Below are 24,958 nucleotides of genomic sequence, written 5' to 3' on the forward strand. Positions count from 1 at the left end.
AAAAAAAAAACCACTGGTGGAAATAATTTTAATATATTTTATTTAATCCTATGCATTCAAAATATTACCTTAAGGGATCAATATAAATATACTAATGAGATATTTTACAATCTTTTTTGTATTAAGTTCTGAAATTTGTCATATATTTAATATCTAGAGAGCAGTTCAAATCAGACTAGCCACATTTCCTGTGCTCAAGACAATCCAGAGCATTTAATATGTTACTGTAATTTTTGATTTCCAAAAGGGAGATGCATTATGTAGCTTTTCCCAAACAAAACAAATCACCTACAGGATGCTTTTATATATGAGGACCTATTAGTGTCTTGTGGAAAATGATGTTCCACTGAACACAATATAAAATACATTCTTATGGGGCACTTGGGTGGCTCAGTTGGCTAAGTGTCCAATTGTTGGTTTCAGCTCAGGCTATGATCTTGCAGTCATGAGATCAAGCCCCATATGGGGCTCTGCTCTCAGCAAAGAGTCTGCTTCAGATTCTCTCCCCCCTCTGCCCCTCTCCCTGCTCACACACTCTCTCTCTCTAAAATTAATAAATAATATCTTTTAAAAATTAATTAATTAACTAAAATACGTTCTTACCATGCACTGTAGGTGAAGGACTTCTTGTAGGCTGAAGAAAGGGGTCACTGGAAGCACTGGATGTGGTCAGAAAAGAGCCCAGCAAGTCTTGACCTGATGGTTTAGAAGGGGCTCCAAATGGGTCAAAGGTGGCACCTAGGCAACCAAATGAAAAACGTGTCTCTTTGTCCTGTGAGTTCATTCATTAAGTAAATATTGAAGAGTTGTCACTATAGGCAGGCATTAGACCAAATACTTGAAAAATGGGGATGAAGTCTGCCTCCTGAGCTGCCCCACAGCCCATCCCATCCTTAAAACGTCCCCCAGGCCAATGATGGAACCTAAGGATTTGACTGTACAGAATAATCCTATTTCTGTGGACAAAGGAGGACTGTAGATTTATCCACTGGATGATCTGTAAACACTATAAATGAGGACCTCTTGGGCCCTCTATAAATGACTAGCAAAACCATACTTGGGCCAAAAGAGATGCTCAATGAATAAACTGTGCTCCTACTGAATACATTAGTGGACAAATACTAGGTGGGGTAGCTCCGCTATCAAAGTGAACAGTAGAAAACCACACTGATCAGGTTTTGCTTCGTTTTGTGTTTTTAGTGGTTTCTGGTTCACTTTAAAGTTAGAAAGAGGAAAAATGAATGTTGCTATGCACAACTCAAATGCTTTCTCAAAACACCACCCCTTGATAACTTGCTAGAAACCAGATGCAGATTTAGTGAAGTGAGGAAAAGTCTGTGGATGTACTAAGAAGACTAGAACAAAGCGAGCAGCTGAGGTCTCCAGCAACAGTACAGTAAAACTAATATTGTATCATTTCTTAGGGCTTCTGTTGCCTTTCATAAAAAAAATACTTCAACTGATTCTCAGTCTCTCCCTGTCAGATAATAGAACTGGGTAAAAGGAAGCCAAGGATAGAGGAAACAGCCTGGATTTCAGGGGACCTGGGTACCACAGTGACTCCATCAATCCCGAATGTAGGAGCTTGAGCCTCAATATCCACATTCTATGATGTTAAGGCTCACTCTTACAAATAATGCCTTCAGTTGAAGGCTATAAATCAAGACCACTTCAGAGCCTAGCCTTCCGAGAACCAGAGGATTTGCTTGGGAAAGAAAGTCCCCAAAGGTTACCATATGAGTGGAGAGTGGAGACATTTCTCTTTACTCTTCCTAATGTGATGTCATCTTGGATAATGGTGATGGTAATAAGGGGCAGCTCAAATGCTTACCCACCTACAGTGTCTTACAAATTTCAAAAAACTGTGGATGATCATAGGTGGAATCTGTAGCAATGAGCAAAATGAAGCTGAACCACATGGGTGATAACTGCTCTACTATAGTCAGCTGTATATAGTCAACTAGCATATGTCCCTTAAATGTATCTTGAGGTAAGCAAGTACTTCTCTGCATAATCAAAGTGTATTCAGAAAATTACAATTCCAGGAAACATTACAGGAAAACTAAAGAGAGAGCTCTCAAGTGAAATGGCCCAGTTCTGGACCCTGGCCCCAGCACTTACTAGCTGTATAAATGTATGCCACTAATTTGGCCCTATGCCTCCGTTTCCTTAACTATAAAAATTGGGACAATAAGAGCACCTAATTACCAGGTTTTTGTAATAACTGAATCCATGTTCAGTGTTAAATTTCATATTAGGCAAACAGTAAGTACTCCTTAAATATTAGCTATTATGATTAGTAATAATTCATCAATCTACATCTCCAAGCAAACGTAACTGAAGCAGCTCAGGGATTGAAGCTTTGAGGAGAAAAAAAACAAAGAAAAGATGAAGAGCTCAAATATTGACTCTTACACTGTCCTACCAAAACAGACAACATTTCTATTTCCTCTTGGGTTCTCAGTTTAACTGAAGATAGAGACCTCTAAAAGACTTTCAGGGAGACCAGAAAAGTCTAGCTTACTAGGAAAGTTCAGTTGTGCCTGCTTGGCCCAAAATTTACAATTCAAAACTGAGAGGTACAGTGCAACACGGAAAAAATCACCTTCTCCCACTCTTAGGGTCGGAGATGCAGAGGTGGATGTGGCAGATCGGCGTGGTGTCGACTGGGCAGACGCAGGTCCACTTGGATGAAACATGTCTTCCACCCCTGACTGGCCAGCCTGGGCAGGCCCAGCTGCGGCTCCAGCCCCAAACAGGTCACTCAGCAGTTCAGAATTGGTGGGAGGAGCCACTGGCGGAGAGAAGTTCTTACTCACTGCAGACCCTTCAAGGCCCAGAAGGTCCACATCCTCAGGTGGTGGGGGTGGAGGCGCAGCTGGCTCCTGCTGCTTTTTGCTGGGCTTTTTAGCTCCCTGTTGTTTGTCACAACTGGAACTGCCATGTGGACTGGAAAGGGTCAGAAGTTCATCGTCCGACTGCTCACTTTCTGGATTCACTAAGGCAGCATGATCCTCTTCACAGAATGATTTTTCTGATTTCTGATCTAAGGAAGGCAAAGATAAAGGGTTGGTTACTGGCCACAGCATTACTGATTTCTGTGAGTTAGAATTAGTATGTAACTCCAGAAAGAGGGAAGGAGCAGCCCTGAGCAAATGCTGCCTTTAGATCCTTATTAATAGAAAACTTGCCGTATTTCACATTGCATCCAATTGCCCTTTGTTGAGCATCTGAGGGGCAATATAGCATAATGGGGAAGAGGACGAACTATGGAGCCAGATAGCCTGGGTTTGAATCCCAGCTCTACTACCTACTGGTTCTGTGACATTGAGAAAATTCCTTTACTTCTCCTCTGTGTCTTGGTTTCCTTCTCAGCAGAATGGGGTAACAAAGAAACCTAACTCAGCTAGCTGCTGTAAAAATTACATGAAATGACATACAGAAAGTATCAGATAAATATTAAGTAGCACTTGAGTGTTTATGATTATGATTATTATCTTCCAGGTGCTATGTTAGGCACTTTGTTGAGAAAAAAAAAAAAAACAACCGTGTTATTTCCTAATCCTTTGCCAACTCCTCTCACTGTCTTTTCTTTTCCAGGCCTGCAGCCAAAAGCAAGTCTTTCCTCCCACAATCTGGAGTGGAAGCAAACCACACACACACCTAACAAGTGAACTGACAAGAGGCTCCATCCAGGATGGTCCTTATACCAACCTGAAAGGAGACCATTTCAGCATAAGATGGGCAGCAGGGAAGAAGCCTGTTCTGGGGAAGGAATGGAGAGGCTGGTGAGGGACTTACCAGGCCCTCCTTGAGACAGATCCTACAAGGGAATTTTGTTATTTAATGTCAAGTATACCCCCATTTCAAATCAAGTACAGATCCACATCCCTAATCCCTAATTCTGAAATACATAAAGTTATGAAAAGGGGAAGGTTTCCCTAAGTTTGGAAGAAATTCAGCTGATGGAAAAATCTAACCAGAACGGATGTGAAAGTATTTATAATCTTCATTTATCTCACCCGGTATTATTCTTTTCATATGTTTCACTACAGAAACATTAATATGTTCCATTACAAGTTGTCTGAGATGCTGCTGGGGGATGCTGAGTAATATACAATTTATGTACCCTATCATCTTTCTAAAATTCAAAAACTTTTGCAATTCCTAAATACTTCTGGTTCTGTGGGGTTCAGATAAGAAGCTGTGCATTTGTGCTAAAACCTATTTCAGAGCCTAACAGGAATGATTTCTAAATTACTTACTACAATGTCAGTGTGGAGGAAAAAGTGAAGTTTTATTAAAAGCCTTTATGTGAGGAAGGTAAGATACGGGGAGCTTGTTACTGGGAGGAATTGGGAAGTCTACCTGCTGTCTAGGTTTTGCTGGGCTTTCCAAATTTTTTGTTATTGGTCTCATTTCTCAGTAGGAAATTCTGAGAGTAAGGCTTTTAATTCAAAGGAATTCTGTGAAGTTTTTTTTTTTTCACCAAATGTGGAAAACTTCATAGACAATGAGAATACCATCTTATGTTCACATAGCAGAGAAAGGTCAATCAAAAGAATGTTAACCAGAGCATTGCCAAAGCTATTTTCCTACCCCTTTCTTAGAGAAAGTCCTTGCAATTCAATTCTGCATTGGATCTTGCAGTTAACCTCAGCAAACTCTACAGCAAGGAGGCAAATGTATATGGACAGAATGCCAATGCCAGTCTACTAATGGCAGCAGTCTCAAATTTTACATTGGAAATATTCTAAAAACAACCCCAGGTTTGGCAGAAAAGGATACCATGATTGAGCCCAATTTCTGCCATGGCTGTTAAAGCACGTAGAAGAGACATATGGGCAAAGTGTTCCCCTTTTCTGCACCAGGGGAAGTTTAGATCTGCCCTGTTAGTGGTGAGAGCCCTCTAGGGGAAATGCCAGATTTTATATTTTCAGAATATGTACACAAGGGTAGGAGACAGAGTCCTTTATTAATTCGTGTGTTGGCATCATAAAGAGAAATCCTAGAAAATATCATGCTTATTCATAAATCCAGGAAAGATGGGATCCAAAACAGCACAGAGACAAAAGGTAGAATTTGGCTTAAAATGTTTTTTTTTTACATTAGTCTAAGAGCACCCATGGAGTTGGAAATAGGGAAGTAATTTCAAATTGCCTGATTTGTAAAAGGAATGAGCACGGAGGGTGTGAAAGAAATAAGGAGGGACAAGGATGACTTCTAAGTGTTGTTCTCTTTGAGACTGCTTTGAGAACTAACCATGTTTATAGAAGAACCACATGACTTAAGGATCTAACCATGTAACTCAGAGAAGTGCTTGGAAGTACCTTGCCAACAGAGAGAGGAAAAGAAGCCACCTTGCCCAAAATGCCTGGGGTTGTCTGGAGGGACGTCTATTGGAGCCTGTCCTGCAAGACAAAAAGCCATGTGGCATCAATGAAAATATAGGAAATAAGTCAAAGTGATAACTAACACAGAGGCTTTGTCCTGAAAACAAAACCAGCAGGGGACTCATACCTCCTAACACCAGAGTATCTTGATGCTCCTGGTGAGAAGAGAAGAGAATGCTGGGATTGACATCTTTTGTGCAGTAATGTTCCCATGGTGGGGTTAAGTCTATCACTTTGTCGTGAGTCTGTAGTTCTACATCTAGAGTCACCTGAAATAGCTGAGGATATTTTTCTGGTACATCACATGCATCCAGCTCAGGCCTACACGGGAATTTAAAAGAATAAGATTCGTAAAAACAATGAAATCAGTAGGATGTTCAGCACAGAAACCATTGTAGGTTGATTCAGGTTAACCCTGAGACTCATTCCTAGGGAGAAAGCAATCATTAACCAGTTAAGTTACTTTACTGTTCTGAGCCTGTTTTCCTCATGTAGAGAAAAAGGAGAATAAAGCCCAAAGAATTTGGATACTACTGTGTATGAAAGCATTCTAGGGACGCCTGGGTGGCTAAGCAGTTGAGCATCTCCCTTTGGCCCAGGGCGTGATCCTGGGGTCCTAGGATCGAGTCTCACATCGGGCTCCCTGCAAGGAGCCTGCATCTCCCTCTGCCTATGTCTCTGCCTCTCTCTGTGAGTGTCTCTCATCAATAAATAAATAAAATCTTTAAAAAAAAAAAAAAAAAGGAAAGAAATAAAGCATTCTAGAAGGAGGGCTGATAGATCCACGCAGTATGCATGGGCAAGGCCAAATCAATTGTCAACTTAATGAAATAGGCCCCAGCTGCCACCCTGAGCTCCTGAATGTCTACCCCTACCCTCATCCTATCTCCCTGGCTTCAGCCATCCCTCTGAGCTCCCTGGACCACACCATAATAATGCAACTAAGGTTCACCATCTGGGATAGAAGGTTACCCTGCTTCAGTGCTATGGCCTGGCATCCTGTCTTAAGGGTCATTGCTCATATCATACCACAGATTAAACTGCCATCCCTGTTGAGAAACACAAAGGGATATACAGATGCAAAGGGTAATGGTATTGATACTTTGTTTCCACTTTGTCCAGTCTTGTTCCCTCATATGATCCTTCAGTCCTTTCTATTTGAAGTCTTTGATCCATTATTGTTCAAAACAAATTATACCCAATTGCAAGTTCCAAATGCAGCCAGGCTCTCTGTGCTGCTAAGCTATACTCTTAACAGTCTTGTACCACAGGATTCCAGGGGATGCTGCAGCAAAGAGCCAATGAGCCTTGGGCACTTGGCTCCCAGCATTTCACAGCTGCTTGTATTGAAAGGGGTGTTCCATCCATGCAGAACTCACTTGGTGAACTTTAAAACTGTGGTTTCCAGTGGTATGAATCCAGTATGAAACTGAAGCTGGAATATCTGGGTGTTGGTCACCTAAAAATACATGAGAGAAGCATATTACAATCAGCCAGTGAAAAGGGAACTGGATCAAAAGATTGTATTTTGGGGAGCTGTGCACCTTCAACTGTTTTGACATTTGAGCCTTTGTTTACTATAAATACTAAATAACCTTCCCATTTAGAAATAGCTTAGAGTCATTTCCAGCCTCTTTTCCACGAGCTCTGCTTTGGTAAGCCATTTCCTCTTCCCCTAATGTCCCATGTTGCTGCACATTGCCATACTTTGGCTCATTCCATTCCTTCTACCCAGGATGCCTCTGCTCCAACCTGATGAACTCAACCTTCAAGGGCCACCTTACAAGGTCATATCCTCTCTGTAGCCTTTCTGTAGCCACCACTGGCTAAAATGAATCATTCCCACTATAGCATCTCATCCTATCTCTACTGTGATCATGGATATTCGGACATGTGGTGAATTTCTCCTGCTAGGCTGAGCTCCCTAAGGGCAGGAACCCAGTCTTATTCTTGTTTGTCCTAAACTCCTAAGGCAATAACTGGCACAAAGCATGCATTTAGCAAATATTTGATGAATTAAAATACAATTACTTATAAAATTAATCATAATATCCAAAAAGAGGCAAGACCCAAATGTCTATCAACTAATGAAGAGATTAATGAAAGGTGATATAGCCATAATGGAATATTAATTGGCCATATAAAGGAATGAAGCACTAATACATGATACAACATGGATGAATTTCAGAAACATTCTGCTAAGTGAAAGAAGCCAGTCACAAAGGACCACATATTGTATAATTCCATTTATATGAAATGTCCAAAATAGGCAAATCTATAGAAACAGAAAGTAGATTAGTGTTTGCTCAGAGGATGGAAGAGGGGATTGAGCAGTGGCCACTAATAAGTATAGAGTTCCTTTTTGGGATGACAAAGATGTTCTGGAATTATATAGTAGTGCTGCATAACCTTTTAAAAATGCTAAACATAATTGTACTATATACACTAAAAGTGAATTTTATGTTATGTGAATCTTATTGTAATAAAAAAATTGAAAAAATATAATTACTTAACCCCACATCCTTAACAGAAATATCTCCTCTCACACTGATCCAGATGGAACACTATAAAAAGGGCACAAGCTTCTAAAGAGAAAGGTTTGCTAGAAGTTCTAGGGCTGTCAGCTTCTGGCAAAGTTATCATGCCAAAAACCAGACAAATCACAACCTCTCTGAGTCTCACTGCCTATAAAATCAGGGAAATGGGCATAAGTAATCTTTAAAGACTCTTTCTAATACTAAAACTGTAAATCATTCAAACTCAAAGTGATGCAGAGAAAAGACTCTAAAATATTCCTTATACTAAGGGATGCCTGGCTAGATCAGCCGGTAAGGCACGTGACTCTTGATCTTGGGGTTCAAGCTCCACACTCGGCATAGAGCTTACTTTAAATAATAAAATAAAATAAAATAGTCTTATTAAAGGCTCAGAAGAATTTATGCCATGATTCTTCCTGAAACCATACCTTAGCCTGTAGCCGGCTCCCGATGGTTGACCTCAAGTGATACATGGAAACAACCACGTCTCCTTGCACAGTGATGCTCAAGGGAATAAAGATTTTTCCATCTTGGACACGATATTCTCTTTAAACAGAGACACAAATATACATTGAAAGAGTCTAATCTTGTATAATCACATAGGTATAATCCTCTGTGGCTCTGGCCAAGGACCTGTTTTCCAAGCCTGGACCCAAGAACCATTTCTTATCTGAGCAGAGTCAGGAGTACAGCCATGGGTGCAAACTGGTTCTGTTGTGGGATTGTATGGGTCTAATGCTAGGTCCTCTCTATCTCTGTCCTATCTGGATTTCCAGATAAATTGACAGCCATCCCTACTTTGCAGCTCTCATAACCCTCAAATATACCTAGCCCTGATGTATTTGTCATTTCCTAACTTAAATTAATAGTAAAAGCAGGGACAGAGGGAACAAAAATATCCAACTCAGATCAGTATAGAAATTGCAATGCCATGGTCTATGAGGATCTTGGATACCAATCCCCAAATTCAATCTATTCCAAACTAACTTCATTTTATGTTACCATCCACTTGCTTCTCTCCACACTACCCCTTCAGCCACCTGCCACTGGCACCTGCTTTTTATTTGTGGATTCTATAACGTCTTTAATTACATCACTGTCTACCTACTTGCTCACTCAGAAACTTCATTCATCCCTGATTCTTCCCTCATCCTCACCAAATCTCATCAAGGTCACCTCTTTCTTAAATGTGCAGGTCCTCTGTCCCCATTACTGTCTTCATCCTCATTACAGCTCATGTCAGTCCCTTAGCTGGTATCTCCATTTGAGAGGGAGCTATAGCATCGCTCTATTTAGTTGTGCTTTTCTGTAATTACAACCTACGCTTAACTTTTTTTTTTTTTTTTTAGTACCAGCCATGTCACAGTAATGTAGTTCTCACAGGAAGAATATGATCCAACTTACACAGGAATTGAGCAATTTACAAGAAGTGAAGAAAAGTATCATGACTTACTTCATTCGTTCAAAATCTGCACAGGTTGTATATATTTTAGTTTCTCCAATCAATACATCACAGTAAGGACGACATCCATTTCTCTGTTTGTTAAAAAAAGGAACTGGACTGACAGTGATGGACTTAATAGTGAGAGGTTTGAAGTGAGGGCGATAGGGTTTGTCTGCTAGGAGGTCACACATATAGCCCAGATATCTGAAACATAAGATTCACATTCTGTTAGTGCCCAGTACACCAGAAGAAAAGAAGCAATCTTTGCCATGAAGTCTGTTCTTATAAATGACTAACTTATAATAACAATTTACTGTGTAATTTCCTTAAACGTTAACTACCAAAAGAGGATGTGGCCAAAAATTTAGGAAAGCTTTCAGCTGGCAACATCGCTATATGTCCCCCCAAAGAACTGATAAAGGGGTATTTATTAAATGAAAAAGCTTATGGGAGTCTTATACTAGCTCGATATTTGCACCTCTGTTCCTATTTGATCGACCAGATTCAGTTTATCAGCTAAAGGCTGGCTCTGGAAAAATTTTAGAATTTATCATCAGAAGCACTTTTAATCCAAAAAAAGTAAGGAGAAGTTATTTAAAAGAAGAAACTGTGACTAACAGAATATAATAAGGTCAATTCCTTTTTCTAAGGGCACAATACTTGTTGAAGACATTTGTCCCTACCCTGCATCTAGCTTACTTTACCTCCTGTGAGATGGCGACAGCCCAATTCCGGGTCGCTTTGCATATAACAATCGCACAGCTGGGCCAGGAGTAGAGTAGAGATTACAGAAAATGAACATAGCACCAACCAGAATTGACGATGCTGCCCGTCCATCCTGCCAAGGAAGATACGTAAACCTGTCACAAACATGAGCCAATCAGCCACTCACCACCGAGAACGGCTGTACTGGAGGTTAAAAGAGAAAATCACTTAATAGAATGATTTTCAGTTCAAAAGTATGCACTTGAAAAACCAAACTCTGTCCCAGGTCTTCAAATCACAAAGTGGCAAGAAAGAGTTATTCTTAGGGTGAAATTAACTCTCTGCTAACCTAAGAAACCAAGCAACATAAATTTGATTCACATAGATTGACTGAAAAACAATTTAATCTTCAAAGTAGCTTTGGACCTGTAGGGTCAGAACTAGTAGTTGAGGTCTCTTGGTGACAGGCCGGAGGTAGAGTTCACAGATTAGGTAAATACTGCTTTCTGGAATATGCTATGTATATATTTCACCCAAGGTATGTTCCTAGAAAATATCATAGAAAATAAAGAAGCTTTGTATGATTCAACCACATTCAATGGAGAAACATACACAGTTACATTCCTGACAGATGGTGACCCAGGCTCTTCTAGAATATTTTAAGTGACATGGAGCTTGCTGCTACTTGGAAGAAGCCTAGTCCATCTTATAAAGTTATCCTTATTCAGGATAAAGTTCTTTATCTTGAGTAAGTTGAGTTGAAGTCTATTCTACTCAGTGATCCTCATTCTTCCTTCTGTCAGGAAAAAGTAAACCTACTTCTTTCTCCCTGGGAAAGCCTTTCACATATCTGAAATACCCTCCCTTTCCACCAGCTCTTCTATTTTCCAGGTTAAAAACAATCTGTGATGGCTAATCTTCTGTGTCAACTTGACTGGGCTAAGGGATGCTCAGATAGCTGGTAAAAATGTTATTTCTAGATGTGACTACGAGGGTGTTTCTAAAAGAGATTAGCATTTGATTCAGTAGACTGAGTAAAAAAAGATACACCCTCAGGGATGCCTGGGTGGTTCAGTGGTTGAGTGTCTGCCTTTGGCTCAGGGCATGATCCCAGGGTTCTGGGATCGAGTTCTGCATTGAGCTCCCCGGAGGGAGCCTCCTTCTCCCTCTGCCTATGTCTCTCTCTCTCTCTCTCTCTCTCTCTCTGTGTGTGTGTGTGTGTGTCTCTCATGAATAAAGCAATAATTTTTTCAAAAAAAAAGATACACACTCATCAATGTGAGTGGGCATCATTTAAACTGTTGAGGACTGAACAGAACCAAAAAGTGAAGGAAGGGCGAATTTTCTATCTTCTTGAACTAGAGATGTCTATCTTCTTCCCTAGGACATCAGAACTGACCCAGGACTCAAACTGAATTACATCACCAGCTTTTTTGGTTCTCTTGCAAAGAGCAAAAAATTGTGGGACTTCTCATCCTTCACAAGTGCGTGAGCCAATTAATTCCTATAATAAACACATTATATGTTGGCTGTTTCCCTAAAGAACCCCAAATAATACACGGTTCCTTTGATTCTTTCCCATTTGACATTGCATTTTTAGAGACATCATTTGGCGAACTTTCTCTGAACAGATTCGTTTTAAAACAACAACCTTAAATGTGCTACCCAGATGTGAAATACAAGATATGAGATACATTCCAACCAAATTAGAGAGGAGAAGAAATATCTTTCTTACTCTGGACACTATGCTTTTACGAACATAACCTCAGGCCAAACTAGTTTATATGCAGCTAAGTCACACCATCAGCTCTTAATGATCTTCCTATCCACTAAAACCCCTAGTTCTTTTTTAAATGATGTGTTAAGCTAAGAGACAAATATATTTAATCTTTTACAACAAGATTCAGGACTTCACATTTATTCTGTGTTTAATTTCACATTGTTAGCTTCTTTTAAATAATCAACCTGCAATGGCTTTTAAAATCCAGATTCATTACATGACCCTCCCAGTTCTGAGAAAATTAGTAAGCTTGATCTTCACATCATCATCATTTTTTTAAAGATTTTATTTATTTATTCATGAGAGACACAAAGAGAGAGAGAGAGAGGCAGAGACATAGGCAGAGGGAAAAGCAGGTTCCATGCAGTGAGCCCGATTTGGGACTTGATCCCAGGACTCCAGGATCATGCCCTGAGCTGAAAGCAGATGCTTAACCACTGAGCCACCCAGGCGTCCCATCATCAACATTTTTAATTAAAAAAGCAACCAAATGTAACCTTCTCCTGGAAGGATGCTGATCCATTAATCACCTACCTTTGGAAGCAGATACTGAGCCACAATCCAACTAAATGTATAACAACCTAGCCCAAATTTCTCTATCTTGATAAGAAATTGGGAAATATCTTGCAGGAATCGAATAAACTGTCCTTACTAATCAATTGGTCTTGTTGCAAAAGTTCAGTTGTTTTGACATGTGTGTTCATAAGGAAGCAATGAGGACTTCTTTTTCCTAAGAGTTTAAAATCATCTGTACAAAGATTTATATTAGAATTTTGCCTTGAATTGCCATCAAGTTCACCAGCCTGTAACTTCCCAGGATCAACCTCCTCTATCTTTTGGAAAAACTCTGCTGTCTTTGTTTGCCTGGCACCTCTATTTCCTGTTTCTTCATGTTACATAAAGAGTCCATGATTGCTTTTCCAAGGGCTCTCAGCATTCTGTCACAGAATTTAAGTCTAGAGAGTGAATTATTTTTCAGTACTGTGAGGTTCTTTTCATATCTCACTACCTACCAGCTGTGCCTTTATGATCATTGTTACTCCTTTCCTAGCCTGACATTTGTTCCCCTGATAGAGAAAACAGAATAAAAGGGTTAAGATTATACCATGTGCTTCAAGCATTTGTTATTGTCCATATTCCAAGGACAGTTTTTTTAAAGACATTTTAAATCTTTATTCCTTTTAGATTTAGCCTTCCTGATACTCTTAACTGATTCATGGCTCGTGGATATGTGTCCCCTCTTTTTATCTACCACACAAGTCCTTTTAAAAAGTCTAATCAATTTTTTACTGAAAGATTAATATATGCTAATTATTTTTAATAAATATATATGATAAAAATAAAAGCTCTCACTTCCAGCTCCAATTCCATTTCCCAAAGACTTGGTGCAGGGGATCCCTGGGTGGCGCAGCGGTTTGGCGCCTGCCTTTGGCCCAGGGCGCGATCCTGGAGACCCGGGATCGAATCCCATGTCAGGCTACCGGTGCATGGAGCCTGTTTCTTCCTCTGCCTATGTCTCTGCCTCTCTCTCTCTCTCTGTGTGACTATCATAAATAATAAAAAAAAAAAAAATTAAAAAAAAAAAAAAGACTTGGTGCAGATGTCTGACTCATGTGTATCTTTTTTCAGTGAGCCAGAGAGCAGCCCATGGTGTCATAATCCTTTGTCTGCTTTTTTCTTCTTTGTTGGCTTTTTATTCTTCATGATTGTATCTGAAGAATGGGAAGCCTCAGGTCTCTCTTGATCCATCTCCCCTTACAAGGCTGTCAGACTTTGGCTCTCTGACCTTTTAGAAAGCTCTTGAGTGAAGAGAAAATCACCAAGGTGCCTAACGCCTGCTTAGTCTCCGAAAGTAATCTGTTCCATTGTACAATATGTTGTGTCTCCAAAGGAAAACACTTTGGCCTTCTGCATTAAACTCCTATGAACACCAAGTGTTTTTCTTTTGTTGCCAAGAGTTTGGGAATGTGAGATGGAAAGAAGAAAATATGTTCTTTAGCTTTCTTCCCTCTTTTAGCCAACTGGCTCTCAAGAAGGAGAGAGAAAATTGTCAAGTAATCATAGAGAAAAAAAAAAAAAAAAAATACACCCTGAAGTTTATAAAAGCAATGAATAGTTACAGTATTTATACTCAGATTCCATTTGTGTGTTCATTTGTTCATGTATTCAATCATTTTTTCAAACCTTTCATACTCATACTCGGGGTGAAAAGGTAAAGAAGACACAGTTTTTGCCTGCTTACAGTCTAGTGGAGAAACAGGCAGATCACCAGATTATGATGATGCCACTGAGATAGATAGTCAATGGGAATGTCCATAGAGTCAGAGATTTTACCAGAAGTTGAGTTTTAAACAGTAGGTAATAGGCTACCAGAGAAGAATTGGGGAAAAGGACTCTTAAGTCAGTGATCTGAAAAGTCATCAGTCTCACTAGGAATTGTGATAAAATACAGTCAATCTATGTGACCACGTACAAGGGCATAGAGGTCTTCTTATTTTTCATTTTTATTCAAGCACAAAAAATTCCAATGTGATTATCAATTTTATTCACACAGGATTCAATGGTATTTTTGCCTATGTACCCATAGTCCTTGTTTCTACTTCTTTTATAATACTTAGCACATTCTAGAGACCCTATAATTTTATGTATATATCTGCCTCTCTCAAGCTTTAAGGCAAGAATAATAAATTCCTCCCTCATTTTTTATATCCTAAGTAGGGATTCAATAAATGCTTATTTAGCTTAAATGTTACCTCTCCACCATTCTCTATAGAGCCAGCTGTATTTGTCCAAACCAAACCTAACTAGCACAAAAGACAACAACAACAATAAAGGTTACTCACCAAGCAGTGGACAACACAGACATTTTTGGGATTCTGGAGTAGCCAATTATACATATTCCGACACACAGCAAAAAGGTTGTGCAGACTGGGGGCCTGCCTGATGGGCCAACTGCACTCTGACACCTAAGGAAACAGAGCAAAAGGAAATGAATTCCCCAAGCAACTCCTCTTCATAAGGAGCTGTCGCACCAAACAACTTCTGAAATATGATACCATATTCTCTTTTAATATAGACAGGAAGAGATGGGAACAGGGTCCAAACACAGAAAAAAGAGTTGTTTAATATAGCAATTTCTTAATTAAAAAATTCCATTCTAGTAAAGATATAAGAACGCATATTAAAGTATGTTTTAAATAAAAATAGACCATTAAGGGGCTCCTGGGTGCCTCAGTTGGTTAAGTGACCGACTCTTGATTTCTGCTCAGGTCATGCTCTTAGGGTCGTGAGATCAAGCCTGCATTGGGCTCTGCACTCAGCACAGAGTCTGCTTAAGCTTCTCTCTCTCCCTCTCCTTCTGCCCCCTCCCCCTCCCAATCCCTTACCCGCAGGCACACTCTCTTTCTCTCTCTAAGAAAAAGACCATTTAAACTACATATTTGGATTTTTAAAAATTCTATGAGATTGCATTTCATTTCTATTATGTATAAAATGTTTTGACGTGCCTATTAGATATTTAATTATAGTATTACCTTATAAATTCTGGATTATCCCTAATTTTATACCAGTTCTCATGAGAACATGAAAAGAGTTGCAGAGTGAGCCAAAGGTACCCTTGCTTGGAGCGCTAATTTCTTCCTGCCTTAATGAGGGAACTCACAACTCCTGGGGGTAATATTTAGTATTTTCATTCATCTAACACATGTGTTCATTGAACTCATTACAGAGCATTGACTATGTTCCTGGAATTATGTTTGACTCTGAACTATACACAATCATAAAAGTCAGGTATTAATGTGCTCCCCATTCTACAGATGAGAAAACTGACTCTCAGAGGCTGTCTTGTCTAAAGTCATACTGCCAGTCAGTACCAGCAGCGCAACCCAGATCTTCTGAATATAAATCATTGTGAGACAACAGTATACTGGTAAAGATTAGCATTTGCTCAAAATATTGGGCATGAACTCTAAATGATTAGATATTTACTAATTTGGGTAATAAAAATAAAGAGAAGGTTAGACGTGGGCAAACTTGGTGACCTCTTTTAGTCCTTTCTTCCTTCATAAATGTGGTGAGTGGTACCTCCTGCCTCATAGGGTGTAGTTAGTACATAAGGATATATTTTAAAGGCTCAGCTCAGTATCTGACACACACAAAGTGATTAAGGAATGTTAACTGTTATTATCATTATTTATCAGGTAACTGCCAATGCAAAGCTCTGAGTTCAGATGAAGCCAGCCTTGTTTGAATAAAATGAATGAAACCCTGTTTGGCAAGAATGTAGACTGAAGGGCCAGATCATACAAGGTCTTGTTAGAAGCTGGGAGAATATTTAAGAAGGAGAGTGACTCTCATCTATATTTTCCAAAGATCTCTTAGGATCCAATATGGAGACTGGATGTGGATGATATGAGAGTAGCCAGGAAGAGTAGTCAGGAGGCCACTGAAGAGTCCAAGTCAGGGATGATGGTGGCTTGGGCTAGATGAGTGGCAGTGGGGTGCAAAAAGACTTGATGGATTCAAGAATTAGAGATGAAGTGGAATTATTTGTTCATATGTTTTGGAGACTGATTGTATGGGGGCAGTGAGTAAGTGTGGAAAGATGTACTTATGAGATGAGGGAGAAAGAATGAAGGACGGCTCCCAGATTTCCAGCCTGGAATGGCTGGATAAAAGGATGGCAGGTGCCATTTGCTGAGGTAGGGAATTCTGAAGAAAGACTAGGTTTTATATGGATGGTGTTACCAGAAAATACTCTGCAACACTAACACCACTGGCCTAAGAAAACCCAAGTGTCTCAAATTCCTAATGTTTAACAGTGGGGAGAGAGGCAGGAGCAATCTATTTGGTTGCCTTTTTCTGGTAACCAGATAATCAATAGTCAAAATATAAATGGGAAATGCTGTGTGGTCTCTGTAGAGCTGACATCTAAAAGCAAAGACATGGAGTTTCTCTCTCTGGGGTTGTCAAGAAAGCCCAATATTTTAGCTTAATTGGTAACATTTCTCTACAAGATGATTATAGAGAAATGGCAGGGGATCTTTCAGGTACTTTTCAGGTACTCACTTCCCTATGCCTTTCAGCAATGACAGGTGTGGTTTATTAAACAAAGTAGTTGAAATGCTTGACATAGCTACCAAACAATCCAGGGTGACCCACCACTGGGCTTCTGTCAGCTTAAACTCCGTATCAACTTGCTCTTTTTACCCAACATGAATCAGGGCTGTTTCTGGCCCATTCTTTACCTCAAAATGGATGCCTAACTGATGTGTTCTTAAGGGATGGAAATTATATATTGATCTTTTTTAAAAAAGAATAGCTGGGAAGATAAATTTTATTTTACCATCAGAGAAATTGCAAAGTGTACATTTGTACAAACTGGTTCTTATCCGCAATGTTTTATCTTCCTTTGGTAAATTTGTATTCATCCATTAAAACCCAAGTTTAAGTGCTCTTTTGTTTCTCACAGTTTCTCTAACACCCACAGGCAGAAATCTTAACTTAGTTCTTCGTACCCATGCTCTTGTCCATTTTCATCTATTAAAATTTTATCAGTAGAGCAACATGGTTGAACCCATGGGCTGGGGGTTTTCACCTTTGCTTCACCGCTTATAACCAGATTCACATTAGTCAAGTTACTGATCTTTCAGAGCCTAAAATCTCTCGTATGTAAAGTTAAAGTGGGCATTTACAAGACTGTTAGGAGAATTAAGTAGCACAGCATAAGCACAGAGAGTGCCAGCTTATTGTCCAACTGTACTCAAATTAACTCTTTACATTTGTCTCCCCCTCTAGACACTAAGCCCCATGAGAAGAGACACGATAACTTATTCATTTTGTAACCCCAGAGTCATGTCCGTATGTTAGCTGAATGGCAGGTGCTCAGAAGATATTTGCAGAGTGAATGAATGAGTGAAGTAACAAAGGATTGAACCCCATTTGGCAACTCCTTCTTGTACTAAGATTTGTCTACATGTACAATATCTCAGGGAAGGAACAGGTGAATCAATTTTGTTGTTGTTTTAGGTTGCAATCATGTAAAAGTATGAATAAACTGTTTTTCCATGCAGTATTTTTAAACCTCGTAGAAGCTGTCAACCATACAAACACTTTAAATGTCAATATCTGCAATGAGTCTCAGCTAAATTGTTCTTAGCACAATAGGCTAAAAGCTCCAGAATCATTAAATCAATCAAGTAAATAATATTAATTTAAAGTACTCCATAATTACATATTTACTTGATACATAATTATACACCATTAAGCAAACATACAATTAGAATTTTTTTAAAGCATGTACTCTGTATAAAAGGGAAGGAAACCACTAAGGCATAAACAAAACAAAACAAAACAAAAAATTTTAAGGAATTGCAATTCACTGCAAGTTATTTTTGCAGCTCCCTGGGTCTCACAGGTTCATGCAATAAGCACAATCCTTGGGTATGTGACACTTCACAATGCTATCTCCAGTCTCTAAACATCTCCCAGAGCCACTAAGCATCAGAAAACGCCATATGGATTACAGGCTGCCATGATACCACCCAGTGGGGAAAGAAGCCAAAACAGCACCAGGGCTGGATGCCATTCCGTTTTCATCTCTCCATCACCCCAAGCATGAGATAAAATGGCAGAAGCATCCCACTTGCTGAGCATAAGAGCAGACGGCACTAGAGAGAATCAGACTCAAGAGCCATATCCAGGATTTTAAGAATCTGCTACATCATTTTTGGAAAACAAGGTATTTCAGTCAATCATTTAATGTGGCATTTTATTATTACTAACATTAATCATTAACTACCCATTACCAACTGTTTTCCATAGGACAGACACTGCTATCAAGTTTATCCCTTACAGCAAACCTACAGAAAAAAACTTCTCTAAGTATTTGCAACGTAGATTTTGGTATTGTCAGCCCCATTTTATACAGGAGAAAACAGTACCTTGGGTGAAGTGAAGTGATTTAACCAGGAAGAAAACAGTTGAGATGTGAACCTAGGGTGATTTTTAAAGTTTAAAATTTGTGTATATGCTATAATTTCATATCAATAAAAAAAAATAGTAAGAGTCATGTACTTTCTATCCTATCACACTATCTGATGGTTGGTTGTTGACTGTAATTCCATCTTATACTTGTGGGGTGGTTATGGCTTCAAGTGATGGCTATATTTTCTAAGATTAAGATAATTCATTGAAGCCTGCAGAACTAGAGTGTGGGGATCACTGGTCCTCCGGCTTCTAGGCCAGGGTTTTTTTTTTTTCCTACCTCATTTTGCCCCATCCTTAGCTGTGTTAGCTGTAAAGTCACTCCTCTATAGCCAACCCTTCTCACCCACCAGTGAACCAAAGCCAAACAACTGGGAGCTATGGTGACCTCTTTGGTGAGCTCTGGAAGGAAAAGGAAAAGAAATAAAGAAACAAATAGAAGACTGACCTTTAAGATGTTCAAGTTGATAGCATATTCCCCCCAAAATCAATTTGTTCTCCAAGGGGAAGAAATCCTATAAGATCATGTAGTTTAGAAACAGTCAAAATGAAGAAAGGTCTTAAAGGAACCACTGGGTTTAATTTTTCTATGCCCCTAACAGGGTTCCTTCAGCATACTTTCCTTCCACTTGAACAGAGGAAAAAGGATGCTCAAAGGGGCACTGGAGCGCTATCAGAATGTAAGAACTTCAGTACCAGGTTAAACTTAGTAGCCATTCATCCAGTTTTCCACTTCCTGCCAACAGCAATGCTGAGAAATGTGTAAAGCAGTGGTTCCTGATATTCTGAGCAGTTCTAAACCTGTGCAGAGTAAACCAGTATACCTGCACCCACAGAGTGAATAGGTACAGTGTTTATTTGAGAGATGATGGAAAAGGTTGAGTATAGACAATGGTGATGGTTACACAGTATTGTGAATGTATTCAATGTCACCGAACTGTATTCTGACCAATGCTTAAGATGGTGTATGTTCCTGGCATGTATAGTTTATCACTAAAAAAAAAAAGAAAAAAAGGAAGGAAGGAAGGAAGGAAGGAAGGAAGGAAGGAAGGAAGGAAGGAAGGAAGGAAGGAAGGAAGGAAGGAAAGAGATGGTTAAACTCTCTGAAGCTCATCCATGGATCTGAATATACAGTGGACCTGGATTTCTTTAACTGAGATTAGGAACATCTGGTTCAGATAATGCATCTCACTGGTCTCCAGGACTCTCCTGTCAACATCGGTAATTTTTATTTCCTCAAGGTGGAAACTGGCTAAGACTAGTAAGAAAACTGATGTTAAATACCTCTGGTATAGTTCTGAAGAGGTATTTTAGCACCTCACTTTGAAAGCGGGGCAATCTGCCAAGTACTGTTTTGAGTTGGGACCTCTGTTAAAATGGAGACTAACTATGAGTCCTATTCTAACATTCTGCTACACATGCACATACTAAGGAAACTGCTATTTGATTATTTTATATGATTCCTATCAAACCATGTGGCTTCCAAGCATAAAAGCTAATCACAATACAGAATGACTCCCCTCAGCAAAGTGAAATCTTCCTGGAAACAGCCTGTTTCTGCCACTACCACGCATATCCCCAAACACACATCACATAATAAAAATGTCAAGTGACTCAGTTCAGATATACACAGAGCTAGACCCCTGTGAGTCTCTAAATAAAACCAGTCTCATGTTTGGTCTTTTCCAACATTGGTATTTATGGAAGACTCTGCCATCTACATTAATTCTTTTTAATTTTTTTTAAGAAGATTTTATTTTTAAATAATCCCTTACACCCAACATGGGACTTAAACTTACAACCCTGAGATCAAGAGTTGCATGCTCTACTGACTGAGCCAGCCAGGCACCCCATGCCCTCTCTATTTATTAGAATAAAATTTGGGATCCCTGGGTGGCGCAGCGGGTTAGCGCCTGCCTTTGGCCCAGGGCGTGATCCTGGAGACCCGGGATCAAATCCCACATCGGGCTCTTGGTGCATGGAGCCTGCTTCTCCCTCTGCCTTTGTCTCTGCTTCTCTCTCTCTCTGTGACTATCATAAATAAATAAAAAATTAAAAAAAAAATAGAATAAAATTTAATTGCAGACCCAGCACTCCACTGTCCCAGAAGGATGGAGAAATAGTTCTAGCCCTTGTGCACTGGAAGATAAGAACCAAAAAAACTTTCCTAAGTAATGCAACAATGCAATGCAAATCAATTTGTGGTATATGTGCTGGGGTGAGAAAGGACTGGGGTTTGAAAAGAGATGTAGCCAAATCGGAAACAGAGCTAAGACAAAAATACTAAGGTTTCAGGGCTATCTTGCTAAAATGGAACCGACAGCTGAAAGCTAGTTAGGTCAATGGGTCCAGTTTCATTTTGCCAAGTTCTGGGACTGTCTGGGACAGGCTGAAGATATGTTGCAGGCCTGGGTTTTAGAAGAAAACAACTGGAAAAGCCTGTGGGGTAGCATACTCAAATCCTCTCCTTAGCAAAGTTAAGCTATTAGAGGCGATGGGGAGGTATGACATGGGAGCCTCTTAGGGAGAGGAGCAACTCATGCAAAGATACAGTATGTGTCTCCCCTGGTTTGAGCATGGGTTTTTTTAGGCAGTGGAGAACAGTGAAAAATGAAGTTGGAGAGGCAGACAGAGTCCCAATCATGAAGAGCTCTGTAAGATACCTTCTACAATCTGCACAGAGAGGAAATAACCCCCTTCCTTTCACTTACACTCATAAGTAAGCAAGACTTACTCATGCTTCAAAGTCTAGCTCTCACGGCTGTCTCCTTTCCCTAAACTCCCTCAGTAGGGATTGTAAATATTATTTGCATTTGTCTTTAGTATGTTTTGGCTTCTCTTTCCAGCTAGGCTTAAGTGTCTTGAGAACAAGAACCAAAAATGTATTTTTGATCTATATAAGTAACAATTCTTGGCATATTCTTTCTTCTGCAAAACATGTACTAGCCATGCCAGGCACTGTTCTAGGTGGCAAATAAAATAAACATACCTCCTGCTCTTCTCGGGCAAACAAGAGTAGCCCAGGACAGATGTTCAATATGTAAGTCCTGGTCTTGCTGTAACACTATTAAGACTGGTCACAAAACATGTAGTTACATTAATAGATGCCTTTCTTTAAGTACCTTTATAGAGATTGCTTTTACAAATACTACACAAAGAGATATCCTCATGTGTATGAATGCTTCTATAATGATATATCTTTCTTTACTTTCAGAGTGAAATTTTTCCAGACTATGACAGGGCTTTCAAGATCTAATAAAATTTCTATGAAATATTGTGGAGAATGTTCCAGAGTCCTTCAGTTATGAAAATGATGACACTGAGTTGCCAAACAAGAAAAATCAATTCAAAAGATTTGTATCCAAGTTAGAAATAGAGTATCTACTCACATTTTTGTTTGATGTTAATTCACTTGCTCTGAATTAGGTAATAGATGGAATAAGAGTTGGAAAGGCAGTTAATTATAGGGAATTTAAAAGAGCTGCATTTAAAATCTCCATTACAGGATGGCAATTTAGACCAAACTGCTACAGAATGGTTTTATCAGTGCTTCTCAAGAGTGGTCCCCAGGGCAACAGCCAGAGTAGCACCCAGAAAGTTGTTAGCAGCACAGATTCCTACCACTCTCCTGTCCTGCTGAATCAGAAATTCTGGGCCTAGGTATTTGACCAGCACTCCAGGTGCTTTTCTTGCTCACTAAATTTGAGAACCATTGGGTTTCCTCTTGCTGATTCCAGGAACACTCAGAGAAAAGAAAGTCCTTAGCAAAACTCTCCCTTATCTTATTGAACATTAAGGCAGGCAGAGGTCTTAGAGAACACATAGACCAAAGTTTTGTGTTTTTTATAGATCTGGAAGCCAAAACCCAGAGATTTTGACCAAAATGTGTTCCAGCATCAAAGCTGAAATCCTAGATACACAGCATGGACAACCAACTATCATTTTGCTTATTTGAAATCAATTTTCACTTTTAAAGTGCCCATTGTATAGAAAATCCTTTCTATTTATTAATAGACTCAGATGTAGTTGCAAAACCAATCATATCTAAGGTTAAATCAAAATATTTGAAATTGTTCTTGAGAGAGAAAAAGCCTTAATTTAGGGAGTAAATCAAGAATTCCACATCAGATTCAAACCTAAGCCAGCACTTACGGCTTCTCAACCAGCAGGAAACTAGGAATATTTCTCTGCCTCATTCAAAAAGCTCCTTAGGAGGATATGCCAGCTTTTCCAAGTAATTTTGTCAGCCCAGTAATGGTTAAGAACACAAGCCTGAGACCACCTACTAGTGGTAGTCTTGGGCAAGTCACCTTACTCTTCTGTGCCCCAGATCTCCATCCATCTCAAAAGACAGTATAAAAGCTCCAAATATTAGGAACAGTATTACCACACCTACTGTGTGGGACTGTCTGTGTGGTATCCTCTACCTATGAAAGAAGCACCTTTACTGAATGTCAGAGAGCTATTTCCATTAACTGCTGTCTGTACCGGTCTAGTGGCACTGCTTCATCATGATGCTGAAGTAGCAATAAGGAAAGGTTAAAGGCATAATCAGCACTGTAGTATAGCGGTCACCAACCACCCTACATAGCAGTTCAATTTCCAACTGAGCCTCACAGCAATATTGCCCTAACAACTGAGCAACCAGTCATAAGTGATTTGAGATCTCAGATTATATGGTATCTCGTTGACAGACTTTCCTGCAAATGTCCTCACCCAAAGAAAATCTTCAAAATATTTCATAATAGCCTAATAAATATTTTGTGGCTAGAAGCATCCAAAATATATAGTTAATCAGCTTTGTGTGGCTGAGGACCAAGGCTTTAACGACAGCTCTTAAAGGGAAAAATACCGTTACAGCTTCAAACCATGTGATCCTAGCACTAAAATTCCTTACCCTGCTGTGAAACTTGGCAGTTCGGTAAGACTTAGGTGACAGATTGTACACCGTGTAGTGGTCAAGATGTCTGGAATCCAAAAAGCTTCGGATATCATCAACCTGATTCCTGAATCCTATGTCAACATTGTCCAGAGGAAAGGACATCACTAGGAGGGATCATAAGAGAGAGATCATAAGAGAGAGGTTAAACAGGTTTGCTGTTGCCATTGGTAAATAATGAAAGCTGAGCTATTGAGCAGTTATTAAACATGAGAAACTTACCAATAATTCTGGAGGTTACATAAGTGAAGTCTAAATCTCCCTTTGTGTAGCTAAAAGCAAGACAGGAAAGGGTGCTCATTAAAATGATCCAAATATGTTAGGATTCCCCTCTCTCAATCACCTGCCTATCATGACTTGGACACTTCCATCCAGTAGGCATTTTTACTTCCCTCAAGACCTTCTCTCTAACAAAGAACAATTATTGAGAGAAGCAACCCACACTCTCAGGAGTGTGAATCTACCACTCTAACTGATGTGTGCCCCAATACCCTTTGTAGATGATGCTTCATGAACAGAATCAATCTCAGAATAGAAAATGCTGCTTAGGGATGCCTAGGTGGCTCAGTGGTTGAGTGTGTGCCTCTGGCTCAGGGCATGGTCCCGGGGTTCCGGAATCGAGTCCCACTTCGGGATCCCTGCGGGGAGCCTGCTTCTCCCTCTGCCTATGTCTCTGCCTCTCACTGTGTGTCTCTCATGAATAAATAATAAATAAAATCTTTAAAAAAAAAAAAAGGTTCTTATTCATTAACACAGCTTATTCCAGCCACTGTGCCTATGTGTGAATATCTCCTCTAAGCATGAGCAGCTAGGGAATAAGGAAGGAAATAATGGAGAAACAGGGACACCGTTTCTCTGCCCATCAGGCCCTAGATGGGGATTGCAGGTAAGGGATAAATTCTTTTGAACAAGGGTTAAAATGTTGATTGAAATTTTGGACTTGACATGTGAATTTATGATTCAAAACTGCATACTGTAACTTTAGGTGACACTGAAATTTTATAATAAATACAAATAAAAAATAATTCATATGGCCTGCTTGTAAGAATCTTCATAGTGGAAGTGGTAGAAAATTTCTTCCACTGAACAAGGTTCAAAGGGCTATTAAGATAGAAAAGATAATTGTTTCAATTAAAATCCATGAATATTGCTTTTTCAGATCACACATACCTTATT

The 24,958-nt window shown here is 39.5% G+C and overlaps 1 protein-coding gene across 6 annotated transcripts in view; it reads right to left on the reverse strand.

The window, feature by feature from the left end:
• Positions 1 to 24,958, reverse strand: part of DNAJC6 (DnaJ heat shock protein family (Hsp40) member C6) — a 138,866-nt gene that overhangs the window by 17,363 nt on the left and 96,545 nt on the right. For all 6 annotated transcript variants that reach the window (XM_025427990.3, XM_025427989.3, XM_049110340.1 and 3 more), the window contains 11 exons: positions 24,005 to 24,054; positions 23,741 to 23,889; positions 14,703 to 14,825; positions 10,079 to 10,212; positions 9,384 to 9,578; positions 8,359 to 8,476; positions 6,773 to 6,852; positions 5,521 to 5,714; positions 5,331 to 5,411; positions 2,606 to 3,046; positions 604 to 738 (listed from right to left, as the gene is read on the reverse strand). In XM_025427990.3, the coding sequence (XP_025283775.3) occupies positions 604 to 738; positions 2,606 to 3,046; positions 5,331 to 5,411; positions 5,521 to 5,714; positions 6,773 to 6,852; positions 8,359 to 8,476; positions 9,384 to 9,578; positions 10,079 to 10,212; positions 14,703 to 14,825; positions 23,741 to 23,889; positions 24,005 to 24,054 (1,700 nt within the window). The remainder of the gene's footprint in view (positions 1 to 603; positions 739 to 2,605; positions 3,047 to 5,330; positions 5,412 to 5,520; positions 5,715 to 6,772; positions 6,853 to 8,358; positions 8,477 to 9,383; positions 9,579 to 10,078; positions 10,213 to 14,702; positions 14,826 to 23,740; positions 23,890 to 24,004; positions 24,055 to 24,958) is intronic.

Source organism: Canis lupus, chromosome 5 (genome assembly GCF_003254725.2).
Source record: "Canis lupus dingo isolate Sandy chromosome 5, ASM325472v2, whole genome shotgun sequence".
Classification (NCBI taxonomy): domain Eukaryota; kingdom Metazoa; phylum Chordata; class Mammalia; order Carnivora; family Canidae; genus Canis; species Canis lupus.